Source organism: Perca flavescens, chromosome 2, assembly GCF_004354835.1.
Source record: "Perca flavescens isolate YP-PL-M2 chromosome 2, PFLA_1.0, whole genome shotgun sequence".
NCBI classification, from domain to species: domain Eukaryota; kingdom Metazoa; phylum Chordata; class Actinopteri; order Perciformes; family Percidae; genus Perca; species Perca flavescens.
The window spans coordinates 21,958,045-21,980,059 of record NC_041332.1 but is presented as its reverse complement, the minus strand read 5'-3'; the positions used below and the strand labels follow the sequence as shown (position 1 = coordinate 21,980,059).

Sequence of the window (22,015 nt, the reverse complement as noted above, 5' to 3'; positions counted from 1 at the left end):
TTTCTAGCTTTTGGTGTTCCTCTCTCTGTCTGGCCCTTTTTAAAGTCCTTTGAGCGGCTAATCCACTCAGATGTTATGTGATTGTTTTTGTGTGCCAACTCTGCTCTGTCCTTTTCTGTACCAGCTCAGCCACGAATAGATGAGATCAAGGAGGGCGATAAATAAATACAAGGTGTATTCCAAGTGACTGTAGCTATATCGGTCAACATGTTGAATTGAAGTGAACTATTGAGGTTTCATTATTGGCAGGTGTAAGTGACAGTAATTAGACTGTCAAGTTGAAGCCAAAAGATCTGCTGAACGATATCCATTGTCTTTCTGTCTATCTGTCACAGCACACCACATACATCAGTTATTTCACCCACACATACTGTACCCTTCTGCATTAAATTCTACAGTTCTTTATAGTACAAGTAACTGCTCATTTGGGTTTAACCACAGGAATACTTTATTTACAATATGAAAAATAACTGCATGTCATGGTTAATGTGGATCACCTTTGTTTTTACTATTCATCTACAAAAACAGTTGGGAAAGGCTTTCCAAACAGGATCGTGATAATAGGCCACAAAGAAAAAAGAAGGGGAGCTGGCAAATGCAGAGAGATAATTTATTATGTAGTATCTTACTCAATATCTTGAAGAACACAAAAAGGTGTGAATCAGCAGCTGCTCTGAAGCCTTTTGTAAATATGTGCATGGTTACGTACAGTATACGTACTGTATGTTACGCATACTTTTGTATGTGTTATCTCACTTCTGTATGTTTGTGTATATTTTGCTAATGCTGCTCATCGCTGTTTTTATTGTATGTCTTGTGTGTCAAATATTCCATTTGTAATGCGTTGTATGTAGTTTATCTTTGTGTGTGTTTTGCTAATGTTGCTTATTGCTGTTTTTATTATGTGTACAGCCCTTTGGGACATGCTTTGTGATGTTGGACTATCATAAATCTTTATTTGACTTTTCAAAGTATCTAAAATTGTCTCCATGTTGACCAACATTAAAGTGCTCTTACATGGAATCGTTAGTGATTAAAAAAAACACTGAATAATATTATATTCTGTAACACTTTGACAGAAGCTTAATGAGTATTTTTTTTACTTTTGATACTTTAAGTACATTTAGCTGAAAATACTTTTGTACTTTTAGGACTATTTTTAGACTGTGGTATTTCTAGTAAAGGATCTGAGTACTTCTTCCACCACTACTACCCTATTTATTTATCATAATAATAATACAAATAATAATAAGTCTATATGTTTGATGGTATGGAATATATGGGCTAGTTTTAGTTCCCAGTTTTACTGAGATTTGAAAAGGGCAAACAGCAATTTCCAAATATTACATGAAGCTTCACAGTCATATAATGATACAGCACTATGACAGAAAACAGCAGTAATCGTACTAATACTAAAGATTAGGATATATTTTCAAACAAACATGTGTCATGGCACGAAGATCAGAGCATGTGATGTAAGATCAGGGAAGCCCTGACCCCGTTCAGGTGATCAATCACTTAGAGACAAATAAAGAACACTTACTTTAAGCATCCAGCTCCTAATCTCTCATCTCGTGGCTCAGACTCGGGTTAAAGAGGGACAACACTGAGACAGATCTGCCAACTTAACTGAACTAGTATTAATGTGACGTGAAAACTAATGACTGAGGGTGGTCAAGCATTAAAGACACACTCCGTGATTTGGTTATAGCATCCAATTCTGCCCACAGATCTTCACTATTTATGTTAATTGACAATTGATATATATATATATATATATATATATATATATATATATATATATATATATATATATATATATATATATTTGTATAATTTAACTTGACACATGTAAACATGCAGAGCAGCAATAAGCAATAGGACATAAATAAAATATAATAATCGTGATGGAGATCTTGTTCAAAATGTTTCTGTCAAATTGTTGTTTTCAAGCTTTAAAAATCCACTGTTTATGCTAAAACTCAACTGTGAACTGAACGTATTGTTGTTGTAGAATAATGAATTATTCTTTTACAATTGTTATCTTCTTCTTTTTTAAATGCACCTATTATAGATACACTATGAAAAAAGAAGAAAAACTCATATCGTCCAGTAAATCCCATTGTGTTTTTCTCAGAGATGCTTTATTATGTAATGCTGCAGTTGTCTTCACATGGCATGACCCACACTTTTGAGCCCCTTTCCTAATCTAATAGAGCAGAGAGGTCAGAAAAACATAGATGAGCATGTCAGGGAGATTAGTAGGAGGAGTATATAAGAAGACACCAGGGCAAAGACCAGACACAAACTGACCAGAGAGACATTGACCAGAAGCCAACTGTGTGACTCCAAACAAACAGGTAAGATCAAACTCTGGTCTTCTCTCAGCTGCCAGCTTTGGCTATCTTTCAATTCTGCTATAGGAATTACGGTCAGAGCGTAAATAAGAATGCAGTATCAAATAGATACCTTAAGGTACACATGTCGTGCTTTTTCAATTGTGACAAATTATTTTTGTAGACAAAGATATCTCAGTTAAAGGAAGTTTTTCCTCACCGTAGTTGCACCACATGCATGCTCTTTGGATATTTGTTGGGTCTAGACCAAATTATAGTGTGGTCTAGACTTACTTATCTATCTATCTATCTATCTATCTATCTATCTATCTATCTATCTAACTATCTATCTGTCTGTCTATCTATCTGTAAAGGAAAACACCTCAGAAAACTGCTAGAAGCCAAATCAGTATTTTTAAAGCACCTGAAACCCTGATTTTTTTGCTTTGGCTTTTTCTCCACCTTCTAACTTAACTATATTTTGTTGTTATATTTTATGCATAACGTATATGTTTTATACTTTGAATCCTTTTGTGTTATATATTATTTTGTCTTTCTCTTAGAATTTTCTCCCTTTTTTAAGGCACTATATAAATACAGCTTTGAAGTATTATATAAGTAACTTAAATTACTTATTTTTTTACCCCATGGAGGCCCCAGAATATGGGTATAAACTCCTCAGGAGCTGTTTCTTTTAAGTCTGCAGATTTACGGCATGTTTTGCCATTTACTAACCTGAAAAAGAAAAAAAGACAGTTTCAGAAACGTATATATCAGTGCTTGAAAAGCATGATTCGATAAAACAAAGGAATTGAAAAGATGAAGTGGAGAATGACCTTTGATTGCTGTCATTTTCAGCTCAGCATGTTTGATCAATTTACATACCAGGACTTCTTTTACAAATTTCTGTTCGTCAGTCGTTGAGAATATTTAGTCCTAGTTGCAGTTCAGTTCAGTTCAGTCGTTACCCTGAATGGGAAATCTGCTAGCAGCATAGTAAAAAGATACATCAAACATTAGTAACATGCAAAAGCAGTAATGACATAAATGATAGCAATAAGTAAGAACTAATTAAACAGAAAACGCTAATAAATGAGAATGAGTAAGAAGAAAGAAACCAATGGACTGTTTTGCTGTCAAACTAACTCTAAACTCTAAATTCTGATGTATGCATTACATGAAATCATCCTCAATCATGTAATCTTTTCATGCTTTTTTTCCTCCTCCTTACTGGGTTGTGAAATTTAGGAACTAACTGATTAACTGAGACTTTATGGAAACTACACAATTTGTTTGCGTGTTCAAAGATGCCATCAGAGAGGTCAAAGTACATTTCTAGTGAAGTCCACGCCACTGCTAAGCTTTCCTGTAAGATAAGACTTGTAACTGAGGTCAGAGAAAAGACGGATTAAAGCAGATTGCACATTAGTTGTTACAAAATATAATTAGATTTAGGGTTTATTACTCATGTGTTGGCTTCGGACTATGGATATTCTGGTCTCAAGATGTACAGTCTGTAACTTGGCCAAGAGTAATCTTTAAAGCCAAGGTGTAAAAATAGACAAAGTTGTTTGTGTGAGTCTGAAGGAGTTTTATGACAGCTTTAGTCAAGTGTCTGACCTGGATATTCCACGCAGAGCAGTGGGCCTTAGAGGAGGAGCAGGAGGAAGGGTCTTACACATCGAGACATTGTTTTTCTCTCACAGCGTATAAAATGGCAGACGCAGCCGTTGCAGCTCCCGCCGACAGGAAGGCCCCTCCCAAGTTCAAGCAGAGGACCACTCGTACCTTCAAGAGCAAGGCCCCAAAACCAGGCCAGAAGGGGTAAGATGACTTTAAAGTCACCAGTGGGGGAAAGCAACTAAGGACATTTACTCAAGTACTGTATTTAAGTACAATGCCGAGGTACTTTTACTTTACTTAAGAAATGTTCATTATCGGCTATACTTCTACTCCACTGAAAGCTCATATTGAAAGATTGTGCTTTTTACTCCACCACATTTAGCTGACAGTTAAAGTTACTTTTCAGATTAAGATTCTACATAAAAAAAATAAACGAATAATCTTCCAAATTTAAGCCAGTGGTTGTAATGGAGTATTTTCACACATTGTTGTATTGGTACTTTTACTTAAGTAAAGTATCTGGATACTTATACTTCAACTTAATACTTAAAAAACTTAAAGTCACATATTCCAAGAAATTAAGACAAATGTTTGTTATCTTTTTCAAAAAAAAATTAAATTAATTTTTCTTTTTCAGATTTGGAGACGAAATCCCCGGCATGGAGGGTCTTGGCACAGACATCACTGTGGTTTGCCCATGGGAAGCCTTCGGGGACATGGAGCTCAGCGACCTGGCGAAATATGGAATCGTCTAGAAACCCTGACCCATTTTTACCACAACGATTTTACCTCCCTGCACAGATTTTCCTTTGCCCAGTCCTCGCCTCTCGCCCCATTTTCCTTCACTTGACCTGATGAAACATTGCACAAAACTATTACCCAAAACTGATTCCAAAATGTGGCAAATATTATTTTGAAAGTTATATATTACAATTATTTATTTATATATGCTTTACTGTGATGTACATGAATGGAGCAACAACTCAAAATGTCCTCCCCCATACCTTGCACTTACTTGTGCATTTTTGAGAGACAACCATTTAAATCTGTTTAGCAGTATATCGCCACTAAACCTTTGCTCCTCTCCTGCCTTTTCTACTCCATTACCTCATTCTCTTTGAAACTATTCCTTTTTAATATACAACTGTTTATGATTATATATTTCTATTTTTATGAACTATAAATGTAAATTTGTGCACCCTATCAATAGGATAGTGAGTTGAATTGTCAATAAATATTTTTCCCCAAAGAAATGGTGTATTTTTTAAACACACAGTAGAACTTAATTTGAATTTCTATTTCATCCTGAAGACAATAATGGAAGACAAAACCTATAACAAATAATATAATATCTGCATCATAAAAGCTGCTATAATCAATGTTTATAATCGGTCAGTCCACCACTTTAGTCCAGACTGAAATAGGCCTATCTCAACAACTACAGGATGGATTGATAATGTACAGTAGGCTTATTCTAATGACACTGGACATCCCCAGAGTTTCTTTTTATGAAATTAGGTACACATTCTGCTCTGGTCAAAAATGTTATTTGTCCAGCACAATGACAAAATACCTGCAATTAATTTAGTTAATGGGAGCATGTTAGCATGTAGTACTTTTCAGACCACTCTAGTGTGTTTTAGCTCATTGTTTAGATTTTCCAGCCTGCATGTTTATGGTTCAGTCTCATCAACATAGTTTGAAGCAGGAAGCGGTTTTAAAAAAAAAAAGCTATGATAAACCCACTGTATGCTAATGCTACCTGCCCAGCACCAAATAATATTGACAAAGTTAGCAACTAGCTGGTGAACACAGTGACTCATTGGACGTATAAAGAGCCAGATATTTCTCTTGAATGGAGAGAAATATCGGTGGAGACAAAAACAATGCTTAAAGTAGAGTCAATTTATGACCAGAACATCAAACGGATGCTAATGTTGCTCTGTATCTGCTAGATATGTTAATTAACAACTTTTTGCAAACAAGTTTCCGTATCAGCTTAAAAGATGATCATGTACAGTGCTGCTCATGAGTATAGGAACCCATGCTAAAGTTGACTGAAAAGAGGAATAAAAAAAATCATCTTTTGGAAATTGATCTTAATGCCTTAATTAAAAAAAATGAGAAAAAATCCAACCTTTAAGGACACCAATTTTCTTTGTGTATGAATAATGTATCGTAAATAAATAAATGTTCTTCCTTAAAATACAGGGGGCATAAGTATAGACACCCCTATGTTATGCCAATCTCTAGGTATGGTGAAGGGCATGTGATGATGTGGGGCTATTTTAATTCCAAAGGCCAAGGGAACTTTATCAGGATGCATAGTATCCTGCATCCATGAAATAACTGGCCTTTAAAAATAAAAATCTGCCTGCCTCTATGGGAATTTAACATATGGGTGTCTATACGTATGCCCCCTGTATTTTAAAGAAGAACATTTATTTACGATACATTATTCCTTCACAAAGAAAATTGGTGTTCTCAAAGGTTGGATTTTTCCAAAAGATGATTTTTTTTATTCCTCTTTTTAATCAACTTTAGCATGGGTTCCTATACTCATGAGCAGCACTCTAAGTGTTGTGTGTTTCCACTGCCATCAAGCAGCCCAAAAAATCTGCTGCAGGTTTAATGTTTCTGACTTGGTGATCAATACTAAGATGTAAATGGGCCTGTGTGTACAATAATGTAGGAAACTACAAAATAACACTTATAGAATACAAAAAGAAAACAACCTGAAAGCATGATCACAACAAAACATTTTTATATAAAACATTCGATATGGACATTCAATAACAAAAAAAACATAATGGCAGTCAAGGGGAATATAGACATGACAGAGGAAGAGGACTGCTCATTGAGAAACCATAGCAACTATGAAGACTGGCCACATAGTTTACTATAATACAGTGGCAAGAAAACCATGACAGGAAAATGAAGCTGCCACGTGTTATTTTGTGCGGCAGCCGTTTTGTTTGTCTGCAGGCCTTTTAGCCAAACAGTACTGTGCTCTTTGTTGTGTTAGCTAGCTTTAAACTGCTAGCTGCCGGTTATTCTCCATAGAGTTTAGTGGTAAAGAAGAACGCAACTGGACTCGGCTGCTCAGGAGTCAAATATGAAAGACACAATATTCATGCAAAACTTTTTTTTAACTTGAAAAGTATCACTCATGCTGGTTTGTCCATGCCTTCAGTGGCTTTATAAGTCCATCTTTGTGTAATTTGTGTTGCACTTCTCAAGTTGAGAACCACGTGCTGGGGACTCTAAGTTAGCATCTTTGGCTAAGTTTTTTTTTTGTTGTGTTTGTCCAGAGCACATTCTATAATAAGTTGATATTACAAATAAAATGTTGAATGTCATGAAAAAATCAACAGCAGCACACTTAATAGAAAAAAAACACCATATTGACCTGTTTTTCAAATGTGAGAAATGAAAAACTGTAGCTTTGCAATTGGCTATTAGGTAGAAAAAAGCATAAGGGCCCCATTTAACACACAACTTAGATCATATCCCACAATGACATTTTGTTTTCACCATGTAGGAATATTAACCTGCTTATGTATGAGATAACGCTTTCAGACATTTTACCGGATATCTTCAAACTAACCTGGAGCGACCATGCTGGCCGAGCGGACAGATTTTACCACTGAAATGTAAGGAGTCTGCTTCAAACAAAACAATAACTATTCAAATAAATGAAAAACTCAAGAACACAGTTGGTTTTAACCAAAGTGCTACACGCCTATGTTCATTCATTCCAAATGAATGTCACCTCTAAAATATGGACATAAAAAGAAATAAAAATCCAGCCAGTCCTGTATATTTGAAATATAATTGAATGTCATGCTAACGGATCCTATAATCAACCCAAAAAAAAGAAAGAAAAAAAAAGTAGCCCAGATTGACTGAATATTTAACCAAGAGAACAGACGTTTGGTAGGGTTACATGCATACCTTTAGTTTTGTCACTTCTTAGTAGGGCTGGGTATCTGTAAATAAACCAGTACCAAGTAGTATTGAAACTTTTTCAGTCAAACAATACCTGCATTAGATCCTGTTTGTACCCAGATCTAGAAAAAAATGACTTTTGTAGTAGTTTGTGTATTCTGTTTTGCTTACAGCCAATGATTTCAAGCGTTCAATTTAATGCAATGTGTAATTGGCCCACTACCACAGCAGCTACAACCCATACAGTCTGTGGTGGTGAAGTTGAGCGTGGTGTATTTGATGGAGTTGGCAGTTCAGCGTGCATAGATACCACCAAAAATGTTTAAAAGTGTGGCTACACTATCAAAATAAAATGCATTAAATGCAGAAAGATTATTTTCCCATAAAGTATTGGTATTTGTATCACTTTAAGGGTAGTGGAATTGATACTGGCATTTTCATTTTTAAACAAAACCCAGCCCTACTTCTCAGTTACACTCTCTGCTCAAGATCTTATCTCAAAATAAAAAACTTGAAATTTAACTTGCACCTTACTGGAGAAGGAACAACACTTACAGATATATATATATATATATATATATATAAAAAGATGAAAAAGAAGTAAATAAAGACAGTCATAAGATTATGATAATAACAATAACAAAGATAATATATTTATACATACGGCAGAAAAATGTGCTTTCTACAAATCTTTGGAACAAAAACAAAAGCCAAAAAAAGCCACGTTTTGGAAATATAGAATACAACGGTATAGAAATATGCACAATAGTATGGTGTTTTGCATTTAAATATTTTCTATTAACTCACCAACAGAATCTCTCTCTTGCTCAGTAATTGCTGCTGGCAGCATCTCAAACACATTTATCTACTAAAGTATGTTTCAGGAAGACTCATTCAATGTTGGACTTTGCTCTATAAAAGATGGAGCATGAGGGGAAAATCCAAATAATAAATCTCTACATTAAAGGATCAAAAAATACTTGAACCTCAGGGTTGTGGGTGGATGTTGTTTGGATCTAAAGCTAAAACTCAATTACAGAAGACAATGTTTTAGTGTTCAACTCTTTGTAGTGTTATAGTGGTGGTTGCACACAGAGTGTAGTGAGATCCTGTGCATGAGAAGGATGATGTGAGACTATAGTTGTGTCATATAGTCAAAAAAGAATATAGATGCTCATTTTCTGATTTTAACCCCAAGGTTCACTGTTGGATCTACATGTCCCGTAACAGTAGTGGCAGCCAAATCAAACAAAGTAATGGTTTTATAAGAATATTAATGAGAATAATTACAATAATAATAATAATAATTTGGTAGTTTTTTTCTCTAAACTAATTTCTTTGCATATCATAACAATTTTAAGTTTAAAGGTTCACCATTTCCACATACTAAGAAAACTTGAGGTAAGGAACCGCTCTAATAACCCTCCCTACCTTCAGCTTTCAGACGTGATTTCTGAATCGTTATCAACCGTCACACATCATCCATCCAAGCCACCATGTTCAGTCTCACTCTATCAGAACACAGCAAGAACGGAAATCCTCTTTCATTGCTATCCGCCCAAATTATGAAAATCCACCAGTGGGTGTTTTTAATCATTTTAGTGACTCTTCATTCATTTCAAAATGTTTTTAGGCTATTTCGATGAACCTTCCTGCTTCCTACCGCTGCGCTGTTTTGTGGGCACATCGATTTCTCTTTTTCCTTAAATGTTAAGTGTGTGCAGGCCACACAGCACTCAGCTCTTTCTCATACATGGTTGACAGCTGTTTAAATGTCAGTTATCCACATACAGCCTTTGGAAGAACATCTGGGCTCCATCACAAGTCTTGTGCTGCTGAGTGCCAAGGGATTAAGAAGGGGGGACTATATTACAGCCGTGCAAGAGGGAAGGTGGCCATTTGAAGTCTTTATTTTTTTTCTTATTTTTTTTAAATGTAAAGGCCATCCATCAGTCTTTAATACAGCATTCCTCTATTTCTGTAGTAGCGTATATAAGAAAACTTGGGACTGCTCTGGGGTGGGATCTGAAATATCTTTGTTGTGGTCGACTCCACTTTGAAACTGGGTGCAGTCCACCTCCACAACAACAGAGGGAGCTCTTTCAGAGTAATTCAATGGAAGAGGCGAGCTCCTGGGAAATGTAGTGTCTTTAGTAAGGGGCAAATCTGCTGTAGCCTCCCCTGTACAGTGTGGCCTGTGAAACAACAAACAATAACCATTAAGTTAATAAAATCTTCTCAAAATGGCATTATTCATTTAATTATCAGTCTAGAGATATTCTATATCTTCCTTTATAGCAATAAATTCCATAAAAAGCAACCATGAATTGATTGTACTAACGAGTATTCTGTGTAGCCAAACCCTGATGTATCTCATCCCTGTGTCACAGACCTCCAAAAACTAAAAATACATCAATGAGCCACACTGTTGCACTGGGTGACCATAACGCTTTATTAAAAAAAATTATATATGTATGACCCTTTTTGAATATTTACATCTTCAGTGGAAACTAATCCAATCAAAATTAAGTCAAATTAACTTTATTTTTGTAGCACTTTACCCACAACACAGTTGATCCAAAGTGCTTTACAGAAAACACACAGAAAAAAAAGAAGGAAACACACACAATGTGAGAGAAGAAAAACAGAGTGATGGTAATTAGTAATGATAATAGTTAAAGCACAGGTCACACAGAAGCCATAGTAACCAACAACACAGACCTTGGGGAGAATTACCTGAGCTGGTTAAGTTTGGTACAGCTAAAAGCTAATGGGCTAAAGGGAGAACCAACGAGAGGAAAAGGACGTTCTAATGTATTGAGAGATGGATGAACACATTGTTGGCTTTGCACATTAATGGGAATTGTTGACAATAAGAAAGATATAGAATATCACTTGACTTATCCTTTGAATGCTTGACAATATATGGGCTTTAGGGACTTACCATGGCTCCGACACCATAGGCAGCTGGGGCGAGCGCAGCATGGTAGGGGTCTGCTGTGTAAACTCGTCCGTAGCTATCAGAAAACAAACATGAGGTATCCCATTATATTATGTAAAAATAGCACAAGGTAATTAATATACTGTAACTGCAAGAGAAAAGGTTTTTTTTTTTGTTTTCAAAAATGTACCCCTTGGTTTATGATTTGTGTAGGAATGAAACCCCAAACTACTTCAAGTTAACCTAGTCTTGATAATTGTGTTTATTTTAAATGTGCTTTGAAAATAAAGTGACTTGACTACTTAGTGACAGAGGACAGTGCTGCAAGCAAGCAGCCAACATATAGAGACGTGACCTCGTTCTGCAGGTTTTGGCCCATCAGAGGAGGCCTCAAGGTGTGCTGGACTCACCTGTCACTGTAAGCTGCTGCTGCAGCTGCCGCTGCCGCTGGAGTTGCTACCGCAGTTGGCTGGGCGTAACGATACGCTGCATAGCCGCCCTGTGATGAGGCGATGAAGCGGAGAGAGACGGAAGGGGGTAGTGTATGTGATAGAGTAGAAAGATACAATGTAGGGGCAGGTGGGACGAAACAGAAACAATAGTAAATTATTGTTAAAAATTTGCTGTATTTTTCTTTACACACTAACAGACTAGTAGTTAATCTAAATGGTTACATTGTGATAAAAACTGCTGAGAAGAGAGTGAAAGATTAACAAGCAGACAGTCAGCAAAACTGGCTAATCTGGTGCAGTACAGCATTCACAAGGATGTAGCTCAGGCTCTGTGTGGGTCTCTCCCTCCATGACTAACCTAGGGGAAAAAAACTCTTTAATTGTATATGATGTCTTTGTAGCATTCCCCTATTCATTATCCTTCCCACTGTGTGTTGGACATGGAGGGAGAGAGTGCATACCCATAACTGGGCCCCACCCCAGTTCCCCCACCAAAAACACACAGTTAAAGAAAGGGGAAGGGGTGGCAAGATGATTGTGTCATTATTTAGGTTTGGATGAACAGCTGATGAACATACACAAAAAACTACAGGTATAAGAAGACAGTCAGCCAGACGGATTAAAAAGGGCACACTCACACACACGCTTACATGGCCAGCGACCAATCGCTAACAGAAACAGCATGCTTTCCCAAACTCAGAACTTACAGCGTATTAGGCCAAACATCCCTATCAAAAACAAACACCGCTGCAGTCTACCCTAAAGGATCAGTCACAACCAAGTCCCCGCATTCAGGACCACACAGTTGCTGCTATGGGAGGAAGGCTGGACTGGGGAAGAGGAAGGGTGAAGGAACATGACATGTACAGAAGAAGAGGAAGAGGAGGAAGAAGAAGAAGAAGAAGAAGAAGAAGAAGAAAAAAGGTTTTAATTATTGACTTAGGAAAGAAAGAAGACAGAATAAAGAGAGTGAGAAGAAGTGAAATAAAGAATGACACAAAAAGGGGGTTTATAGACAGAGAAGAAAAAGACGGGAGGAAAGAATGGGGGTTGGGGGTGGAGTCAGCCTTGTAAATATGTCTGCATGCCGACATTGAATCAGTTAGCATGCCACAGGTGAAACAGATAGGGAGATTCCTGGAAGGGGTCTGAAGTAACTGCTGACAGAAACGGTCCTACATCCCTCTGACTAGTGGAGAAGTCTCAGGTTTTAATGTCATTATTCATGTCCTATTTATTTTTGTGTTTCTATTTCAAGCATGGCAATGCAGCTTGCTGACACCTAATAATTCATATGTAGAGCATGTGCACAATAAATAGTTTTAGGGTAAATTAATCAAAAGGTATAACAAAAAGACAGCATGTCCTGGCTTGAAATCCCAGTTTTGGACAATTCTTAATACATATCTTCTGATTTTGGAATAAAAATGTGTGATGAAAATGTCAAATAATATACTACAATGTGTTTTAATGTATCTTGCAACAAGCACATAGTGAAAAGTATTGAATTCTTAGAGTAATTTTGCTATGGGGTGTCACCTAGGGACGATGCCAAAATAAGACAAAATGTCTTTGTTTTCATACAGAGGAAAATAATAAGATGGTGTACAAAAATGCACGTAGTTAGCTGGATGTATTGTCATGGAAAAGACTTGATAACGTTATCATAAGTGCAGATTTTGGTTAAAGAAGGTGACCCACTGTTCAAGTATTGACCTTCAATACTGCACCTAATTTACCCAAACATGTATATCCAACTCCCCTGTAGATAATTTGTAAATGGACGTTTTATGTAGTATATTCTTTGCAAATTCTGATTTTAACATAATTCTTTTCTCCCCCTTCCGCAACTCCACCCATGTCAGATCCAGTGAGTTAGTAGAAGAAGACAGAGAAGGCATTTCAATCTCAGATGGTCAATAATGTCTAGCAGCACGCAGTCATTGGAGACGAGGAGGATGCACACTGGCTCTCACACAGAGTGTGTAAACCCTACCTGGGGCAATCTGCCACTAATGTCCTGAAACACTAGTCTACAGAGAGAACAGAAACAGCTATTGTCAACCTGGTCACACACACACACACACACAGACACACACTCAAAATCACATTGGTATAAACTAAACTCACAAATGCACAGAGACAAACCCGGGAGAAGTCTACTCGTGAATGAACACTTTGATGAAAGTGCGTGTGCTGCAGAGTGCTCCTATTTTTTAATTTGTATGTATCATTGAAGGAACATTTCATATGAGTACAATAAATGACAACAAAAGTGATGAGTTGAATGTATATGTAATTAAAAGTAAAAAAAATATAAATAAGATAATTTAAGATTAAGAAGTCAGGGAAACATAAAATGACTGATGAATCAAAACACCTAAAAGTACACGTCTCTATGGGTTTGGTCTGTGCCGTGTCACACTTGAAAACCCACAGGCAAGAGGGGGGAAACGTAGGTGAGGAGTGAGGCAGTAGAGGAGAGAGAAGTATACTTACATAGAGATCAGCTGCACTGTAAAAGCCATCCTGATAGGCCATCACACTGAGAGAGAGAGAGAGAGAGAGAGAGAGAGAGAGAGAGAGAGAGAGAGAGAGAGAGAGAGAGAGAGAGAGACGAGAAAGGAAGGAAAAGGAGAGGAGCGGTGGTGGAGTCGAAACAACAAAAAAATGGTGTGATGCGCCACCATGTGGGCATTGCAGAAAACAACAAACAAGAGTGACAATTGGAGGAGAGAGAGGTGAGAGAACGGTGCCAAACAGATTGTGGAAGAGAGAAAAGAAAGAAGGGTGAGATTATTACACACCGTGCAACATGCAAGACAAAATACCATCTCTTTGCATTTTACTTTAGAGTGATACTACAGTTACTTCAGCAGGTGAGACAAACGTCTATTAAAAGAAAATACTACTCAATTTGATCACTAAAGTATGATATCATTATCACCTTTGAGGTACAAGGAAATGGTATTTCAGTTCAGCAAACTTTCATTTTCAATATCTTAATAAAAACATATTCAAACACACAGCATGCACAATTATGACATTGTTTTAATGTAAGTGAAGACATGCATTTAATAAGACAATCATATGCATAACTTTAGGTCTAGTTTTTATTATCAATAATCTATCATCATAGATCATCTATCAGTTTCATCAGAAACCGTTTTTACGTATGTTTATGTATATATGTGTTTACCCAGGGTAGGTAGGGATGGCAGGTTGTGGCACAGCTGCCCTGACTGCGCTGTAGACGGGCCGGGCACGACCCCGGAGATGAGCGCCCCGAAAGGTTGCAGCGGTAGAGGCGGCTGCTGCCGCTGCTGCTGCTGGGTATGGAAACCCCGGAACTGAGACACAGAGAAGGTAGAAAGTACAGCTCCTTTAATACCTTGAGGATTACAATAATATTTGTGCATCTTGTCTCCATCAGTCTCGTTAAATATGAAGCTAATCCTTGTAGTCATACCTGTATAGAGTTCAGGGCTGTACATGGCTCCAACCATGGGACTCAACTTCCATCCAGCTGTAGTCAACAAAAAAAACAACAATGTACATTTAAGGCAATATTTGACTGAGGCAATCAGACATTTTATGAGTTGTGCATTTGCTGTTCATTGTGTTGTTTATTGAAAAGAGAGGATGTATAAAGCTTTCTGACGGTCTGTCTGCATAGGGCACATCTGTGAGAGCTTTCACTCAGTGCCACTACCAAGACAGGACAATTCAATATTATTATATATCGATTTTAAGTAGAGTTGCATCATTAGAATAAATTGTTAATTATAAAAATATAGTATTGTTTAACGAAGTTCTATTGTCCAACTTTAAGGGGAGACTAAATGCAAAAACATTTTTTTTAATGCACTGGTCAATTTTGTTTCCATAACATGATTTCTTTTTAAACTCTTATTTTACTAGACTTCCTCTTAAATTCACTAAAAGTTAGCACTAGATATTTGCTATACTCAATACTCATTTGTGTATTGAAACATTAATTTTCAGAAAAATAATCATCCTAATGTAAGTAATCAACTGGGGAGGTTTGATAGTGATATCTATAAGTTAACATGTTTACCCTATTCACCTGTTGTGTCCTATAAAAGAGCAATTGAGGCTTTTGTTTTGTGGGATATAATGCATTTCATTGGAAACCAATACTTTTATCTATATTGTGATAATAATTATACCAGCCCAGACACCATTTATCAAAAGAATCAGCTGTTAAGTCCAAAGTGCATTACCGTATGGCAGAGCTGCGAGGCCCTCTCCGTTAGAGTAAGGGGTGGTCATCTTCTTGTTTGTCATCACTCTGGCTGTGGCATTATTTACCTGGACACCAGAAAAAGTGGTCAGGAGCTAAGTCAACGTAGTTTAACGGATAGACAAGCTTTGAGGAATTATCAAATGATGCAGAATCCAATCATATTATAATTTGGGTTTTAAGCTTTCTTAAACTGAATGTATTTTGTCATACATGAGGGAGATACTCTGCACAGGATGATCAGAGTTCCATAATGAGTTTTCATTATACTTGAAACAGTTGTTTTTTTAACTCATGACAGAGGTTAATTCTGTTGATGAGCAGCGATGGTATTTGATGCATGCGCTTCTTTTGAAGGAGAAAGACATTGAAAACAAGGATCCTGGTGAGTAAGTCAGGCAGTTTTGCACACAAACAAGGAAACCATTGGCACACAGAACAAAGAAAAAAATATTTCTGAATAAAAGCATTCAAAAAGAAATCCAAGACCATTATATTGCTACCTTTAAAAAAAAAAAGGAGGGAAAAAGAAGGTGAATTAAGCGGCAGATTCATCAGTTGAACACAATGCAAAAAACATCAATCAAAGAGTTCATAAACAAATTACACGCAGCCAATAAGAGCGCATAACATCACCAGAAGTGAGCAAAACTAGCCAATCAGCAAGCATCAGATGCAGCAAGAGACCAATCAAAAAAGGTTGGCAGCCCTCCCAATCCAATAAACATCTTACAGAAAAAGTAGGGAGGGGAGGGAGAGAGAACAACAGAGAAAAGACAGAAATATGGAGGGATGCAGGAGGAGGAGCCAGTCCACATGAAATGACACAGAAAAACACATACATGATGTGGAGAAGAGACAGAGAGTGAACAATCCATCCAAATGTGCAATTCTTCTAATGAACAAACAGAAACCACAAGATGCGATACACACACATACAAAAATACATCTGACCGTTTGCCTATATTGGATCTAACTGTACAGTAGCAACAATGGAGAAATGATAAATAGAGCAAGAAAGAATACAGAGAGAGAAAGAGAGAGAGAGAGAGAGAGAGAGAGAGAGAGAGAGAGAGAGAGAGAGAGAGAGAGAGAGAGAGAGAGAGAGAGAGAGAGAGTGTGAGAGAGAGAAGTCTAGATAAAGACAGAAGATGGGGGGATGCAAATATCATTCCTCAAAAAAAATCAAATCAAACCATGGTTGTGAAACACTGCCAGGCATTCCAGATCAGTGTAACACACCAGAGAGACCTCGAAGCACACAACCACCAACACACACACACACACCATCCAGAACCAAACTGATCAAAAAGTAAAACACGGACACCTCTTTACAGAAATCAGAAAAAAGAAAAGTTGTTGTTACTTAATCAGTGACACAATTATTTAAGTTTGCTTTGCTGGGGTCTATAAATTAATTCATGGCAGCTTTTTTTTGATTTTCTTTCTTAAAATAGCTCAAATGCTAAAGGTGTTAATATTACATATGAAAAGTAGACTTGCTTTGAAGTAGAATAAGCTTGCATCCTTTTTGGGGCGCACACTATTAATCCACAAACATACATATACATACATATACATATATATACATACATATATAAATATATATATACATATATATATACATATACACATATACATATATCTATATATCTATATATATATATATCTTTAATTTGAATGTTGAGTCAAAAAAGCCATACCTCTAGAACTGTCTGCAGTCTACAAAGTGGCACAGAAAGTGATCAAGTACTACAGTACACCATGATATACAGACAACTATTATCCTCTCTCTGGTAAAGCTAACATAGCACTCATGCTTCAGCATGCCGTCCCACTAAAGGTGCAAAAATGCAGCTATTGGCTGACACATGACACAGAGAGATGACAAAGTACTATATGGCGTCATACAGATGACGAGAAAGAGTAAACCATGCAGGATACAGCTCTGGAATTAAATGCTGAATGCAGTTAGAGAGGTGATTGGAATGAATGCATAAGAAGTGGTAGTCATAGTCGTTGCACTTGCAGATAGATGCAGTACATTCAGTTATACAAGTGGCCTTTATAATGCCATGCGATCAATGGCTAATCTCGTAATCGTTTCATTCACCACCTCCCCAATCAATCACAGGATTAGCCAATCAGGTTCTGTCAATTAATCAAGCTCCCCTCAGTAAAAGGAGTCCTTCATTTGGGTGTTGGTTGCATTTTATTTTAAGTTTTGACAGTTGGGGTGGGGGGAGGGGTCATTCAAAGATGATGCCATGTGTACACAACTTACCGTTGCCAGGGAAACGGCGTGAGGACACGCGAGCAGTTACCGTGGAGACTGACAACAACAACAACATACAAAAATCATCAGGGAAATAGAGAAAATATATGTAAGAAAGAAATGATGAACCAAATAAAATTAAATAAAAACAAACAAAACGAGGTAATGAAAAGCAACCCCCACCATGTGGTAGAGAAGAAGTGATGTAACAGGTCACGTGTCAACAGTCACCTACAAGTATCAGCCATTTGACAACTATCTAGCCTTTACTGGTTAAAATCCACTACAAACACAGATCTTAAAAGTTGATAAAGGAGCAAACAAATGGAAACAGAAAATTGTCAGAAATTAAAATCTTCCTTGGGAGGGAAACTACCTGTTAATTACTGCCCAGATTATATTCAGATATCTGACTAAATAATCACTCAAACAAACATGATCTCATTCTTCAATGTTTATGCTACCTGACTACATTACAGGACAGGGAAATGGACAGAGATATGGGGGAGGGATGTACAGCAGAAATGCAGGTGCATATGGGGACACAAACAGAGAGACAGACAGACTGGCCTGGTGAAAAAGAGTGGAGACAGAGATGGAGGAGAACCAATAAAAGAAAAAAAGAAAAGAGAGGGAACGACAGCTAGCTATTGCATTCTCTTCACATGTTCATTCTCTCTCCGCCCTCCATATTTTTATTCTTGCACAACCCCACACAGAGACAGAGAAGAGTGCAAGACATTGGAGACCATGCAGAGGAGCTTTAGTAGCAAGTAAAAATAAAAAAGAAAGCGTGATTTGAAAATCAAGAGCCAGACCAAATGGCGAAAGCATGGTGTATCTGATCTCCAAGGCCATTTGCAACTGAAATCCGAGCTCATGCTGACAAAAAAAAAAAAAAAAAAAGATGTCACAAAATGCATGTTCTTTTCACGAGTGCTGGTTACAAGTGTGTGTGTAAACAATTTTTTTTTAACCATTCATCTTGCACGTCTGAAATTAAACAGTCAGCTTTGTTGAAGCATCAGAAATGACACCACATCATGCATGTTAAACTAAAAACTGCTACCCAGAGTCACCCGTGTAGTATTAACAGAGTGAAAAACTCCATGGCAATATCTGACCTTATGATAAATCCATGCAACATACAGTATCCTGTTACAGACACCAGCAAGCACATTTTTTTCAGAGGAAAAATAACTGAGAGGCTATTAACTGCCCTTCCAGTCATTAACAACCATAAACCAAAAATGGCTACCCATCATGATCATGGAAGAAGGAATGATGGTGATGGAAAAGGTGCAGGAAAACCAAAAACAGAAAAAATCCTACATGCTGTGACAGAAGCAAATATAGTCAGCGACCGTGTCGTAGTGACGTCTTACCGGCCATGCCTGTTGTTTAGCCACTCCACCCAGCATGCTTTGTAAACCACACAGCTTTAAGATCAAGGTGCAATGGACAGCCCACAACATCAACAACAACAGCATAAACATCGACAGGAAGTGCCATCAAAATAGACGTCTGTGTGCGTGGCACCACTGCACCATGCTATAGTGAAGCCAGAGAGGTTAGAGTTGAACACATACAGCCACCCGGAAACCTTCTCTGGGGCAGAAACGACCAGAACAAACTCATTGTCGGACATGGAGGGGAAACAGAGGAGAAAATGGTCGCCGTTTAAAAAAAAAAAAAAAAAAAAAAAAAAAAAAGGCGAGGGTTGTGAGTTACCTCGATTTTACGTCCTTCCACCAGCGTACCGTGAAGCTTCTCTCTGGCCCTCTCTGCATCTGCACTTGTCTCGAATGTTACAAAACCGAAGCCCTGCAAGCAAAGGAGACGAGGAATTTGGAAAAAGAAAAGAAGGTGGAGAGCGACAAAATAGATGTTAAACTTTTGCTGAGCTCATTGTCAACACATTTTTAAATGAACACATTTTTAAATTACACACTCCAACTTCCTACCTTGGATCCCCTCTCATTGAAAATGATCTCGACGTCGAGGATTTTGCCATATTGCTAAAAGATAAAAAAAAAAGTAGAAGAAGATGAAGAGGCTGAACAAGCATGTCTAGTACTGCATCTTGCCACTGGGTGTCAGCACTGTTCAACCATGATGAGCTGGCACCCAGCCAGCTTTGGCAGTCTTTTCTTCCACCATATATTCCTTGCCCCTGCTTATTTCTCTGCAACACATTTTAGAGACATTTCTCTTACAAAAAAAAAAGCAGAGCATAAATAATCTTTCTACAAGATGACATTCAAGTAGAGATTTTGATTTTTTGTCAAATAGTACAAAAACAGATTCCTTTTAGCTAAAATCAGATATGACAGAGCCTTATTGTAATTTAACATCACACATCACAGGGAATAAACCATAAAAAAGAAATCTGAGAACACAGTGCTGACGTCAATGGATCCCTAGAGTCATTATTTTTACTCACTGCATGCTTTAAATACAAATCTATTTTTCCGGGTTATTGTTATTTGATGATGAATAATAGAAAAGGGGGAATGTTGTGGTCTACATACCCCAAACATCTGCCGTAGGTCGGGATCTCGGAAGCGGAAGGGGATGTTGGACACGTGAAGGCGTTTGGGGGTCCCCTTGGCGTCTGAATCATCCCCAATGCTCCCTCCACCACCTACGCCTCCTGAGCCAACAACTGACTGACCATCAATCTGGGAGGAGCCATCTGACTGCTGGGACAGACGGACAGGGAAGAAAGGGCGGAAGAGGTAGAGTTTAGAATTTTTTTTTTTAAATCTAGAATTTTCTAGATTCATTAATTAATCTTTTTGTCAGAAAATTGTGAAAAATGCCCGGACCATTTCACAGAACCCAAAGTAATGTCTTTAAAGTGCTCCTTTTGTCCAGCCAACAGTCGATAACCAAGAGATATTAAATTCAAGACGATATAAAAAAAACTGAAAAACTCACATTTAAGAGGCTGAATATTTGGTCATTTTTTCTTGAAAAGTAAATTAACCTGATTTAACTTTATTATACAGAGAGGTGTTTATGGTATTTAGCCTACCCTCAATTATATAAATGGGGTGGACGAAACAATAGAAACACCTGTCAGTAAAACCCAATACGGTTCCACAGCACCCCAAACTACTAGCTTCCAAAATGACAATACAGTTAAATCAACCCCTCTAAGAACAGTTTCTATAAAATCGGAACTTTGTAACCATGATGATGGCAGCATTTATAACCTCTCTTTTGTATTAGTTTTAGCTATAGGTGTATCTAACTGAATGTAAATACAGTAATCCGTCTGTAGTATGGACAGAAGATTGAGATTGAGCAACAGAGAAGCAGTTGTAAAAAAATATACCATATAACTACAACTAGTAGTAAGTAGTAAGTAGTAATCAGTTTTAGTTTTTGGGAAAATTTACATCCCCTATTGTGTCTCTCTCCACTTCTGCCACATCTGCTGAAGCCAAGCTAACACATATTCCTCCACACTCTCGGAGCCCTCTCAAGGCAAAGACATGATGTAAGCTGCACACAGAGGAAGAGGCACTCACTTGGCCACTGAGGCTGTTGGCAACATTGGCGGCGCTGTTCACTGCTCCACCAGCTTCCACGGGGCCCTGGACGGCCCCCGCTGCATACAGGCTGCCCCCGTAATCCAGTGCCAGGCCATTCTGGGGGGGTGGCGGTGGAGGTGGAGGGAATGCGGAGAAAGGTGGAGGTACGAGTCCCTCCTGACCGCCAGCACTATCCTGAGAGCCCTGTTGAAGAAAGAGTGATGAAGGAGTGAAAGGTAAAGTAGCCGGCTGGCTAACTTCCACGGTATCTTTTACTGAGAGCATCACCCGACCACACAGAGACCACTTTCCTGAGAGCTTCAGCCTAAACGTCATACAAGCGTGGATATAATATTTCCCCGTGCATATGTGTGTGTGTGTGTAAGTAAATGTGTGCATGTTTCCACACCCCCCACCGATTAAATATTCACTGCAGTCACATCTATTATTGAGGGTCAGATGCCTCCATACTCAGTGTTGTACAATGGTGAGTGTCTAACGCCTGCACATACACTGACAGACGCCTCTGCACACAAACCACCTTTGACATGCAAACACCCACGCACCTAAACACTCACACACAGACCAACTATTAGTATTGGTACATTATTACCCCAAGAAAAGAAAATGGTACCGA

At 37.8% G+C, this 22,015-nt stretch overlaps 2 protein-coding genes across 8 annotated transcripts in view; one reads left to right on the top strand and one right to left on the bottom strand.

Moving 5' to 3' along the window:
- Positions 1-2,323: 2,323 nt before the first annotated feature.
- On the top strand, positions 2,324-4,724 carry LOC114547565 (retinal cone rhodopsin-sensitive cGMP 3',5'-cyclic phosphodiesterase subunit gamma). Its single transcript, XM_028566857.1, has 3 exons — positions 2,324-2,360; positions 4,043-4,160; positions 4,597-4,724. Exons 2-3 carry the CDS (start codon positions 4,051-4,053, stop codon positions 4,712-4,714), a joined length of 228 nt encoding a protein of 75 aa, XP_028422658.1. The 5' UTR covers positions 2,324-2,360; positions 4,043-4,050; the 3' UTR covers positions 4,715-4,724.
- A 4,242-nt stretch (positions 4,725-8,966) lies between these two features.
- Positions 8,967-22,015, bottom strand: part of rbfox2 (RNA binding fox-1 homolog 2) — a 35,067-nt gene continuing 22,018 nt past the window's right edge. For 2 of the 7 annotated variants that reach the window (XM_028590213.1, XM_028590257.1), the window contains 11 exons: positions 21,376-21,582; positions 20,371-20,541; positions 19,804-19,857; positions 19,571-19,663; positions 15,545-15,632; positions 14,770-14,826; positions 14,500-14,650; positions 13,800-13,845; positions 11,259-11,347; positions 10,852-10,924; positions 8,967-10,102 (listed from right to left, as the gene is read on the bottom strand). In XM_028590213.1, the coding sequence (XP_028446014.1) occupies positions 10,058-10,102; positions 10,852-10,924; positions 11,259-11,347; positions 13,800-13,845; positions 14,500-14,650; positions 14,770-14,826; positions 15,545-15,632; positions 19,571-19,663; positions 19,804-19,857; positions 20,371-20,541; positions 21,376-21,582 (1,074 nt within the window). In that variant the 3' untranslated portion in view covers positions 8,967-10,057. Of the gene's footprint in view, positions 10,103-10,851; positions 10,925-11,258; positions 13,334-13,799; positions 13,846-14,499; positions 14,651-14,769; positions 14,827-15,544; positions 15,633-19,570; positions 19,664-19,803; positions 19,858-20,370; positions 20,542-21,375; positions 21,583-22,015 lie in introns of those variants that run through there. The other 5 variants (XM_028590227.1, XM_028590221.1, XM_028590242.1 and 2 more) reach the window with 5 other exon arrangements.

What these genes read in the sequence shown, in the direction of transcription:
- LOC114547565 (XM_028566857.1), top strand. Translation starts at nt 4,051, where the DNA reads ATGGCAGACGCAGCCGTTGCAGCTCCCGCCGACAGGAAGGCCCCTCCC. An exon ending in CCAAAACCAGGCCAGAAGGG is followed by an intron (nt 4,161 to 4,596) that starts GTAAGATGACTT and finishes TTTCTTTTTCAG; the next exon opens with ATTTGGAGACGAAATCCCCG.